The sequence below is a fragment of the Charadrius vociferus genome, unplaced genomic scaffold (assembly GCF_000708025.1).
Source record: "Charadrius vociferus isolate BGI_N301 unplaced genomic scaffold, ASM70802v2 scaffold39, whole genome shotgun sequence".
Taxonomy (NCBI): domain Eukaryota; kingdom Metazoa; phylum Chordata; class Aves; order Charadriiformes; family Charadriidae; genus Charadrius; species Charadrius vociferus.
The window spans coordinates 2,273,740-2,274,355 of record NW_009650188.1 but is presented as its reverse complement, the minus strand read 5'-3'; the positions used below and the strand labels follow the sequence as shown (position 1 = coordinate 2,274,355).

General features: G+C 65.6%; 1 protein-coding gene across 1 annotated transcript in view; it reads right to left on the bottom strand.

The window, feature by feature from the left end:
- The window catches only part of REG4 (regenerating islet-derived family, member 4), a 1,097-nt gene extending 740 nt beyond the window's left edge, over positions 1-357 (bottom strand). Inside the window, exons 1-2 of the mRNA XM_009892894.1 lie at positions 294-357; positions 75-172 (exon numbers count right to left, since the gene is read on the bottom strand). Of these exons, the coding sequence (XP_009891196.1) occupies positions 75-172; positions 294-357 (162 nt within the window). The remainder of the gene's footprint in view (positions 1-74; positions 173-293) is intronic.
- Between the last annotated feature and the right edge of the window lie 259 nt (positions 358-616).

The window sequence follows — 616 nt, the reverse complement described above, 5'->3', positions numbered from 1 at the left end:
GAGCCGTCAGTGCTGGGAGAACCCCCGGGAGATGGGGGAGGTCCCCGGCCATGTGCATACCCCAGCGGGCTTACCTCGGCTTCGTCCCAGGTCTGGGGCTGACTGAAGTACCTGAAGCAGTTGAACTTGTAGTAGGACCAGCCCTTGGGGCAGTAGTCTATGTACCGGGCACCTGTGGAGGGACAGCCATGGAGAGGGATGGGGGCCAGCCAGTGTCGATGGATGGAGAGGAGCCCGGCTCCATCCTGGCCTCGCTACAAAAGTAGCTGCCCTCCCCAAGTCGTGGGACTCACCGGCCGGCCAGAGGAGCCCCGCGCAGCCCAGCAGCAGGAGGGCGAGTCTGGCCGCTGCCACCATCCTCCTTCCTCCCAGAAGTGTCCCCTGTAAGAGCTCAGGGAGTTCACATCAGGTCCCTCCGGGGACAGGGGATACCGCCTGTGCCCAGAGGGTGCAAACCTGCCCTGCTGTGAGGCTGAATCTGGCCCCTTTGGGCCAGTTGGAGGAGATGGCATCCCTGGGGGCTGTGCCTCTCTCTCCCCTCCGCACCCCGGCACCGCTTGGTGTCCCCAGCCCGCACTGGCAGCAGGGACTCCTGGCCCCACAAGCCCCAGTCTCG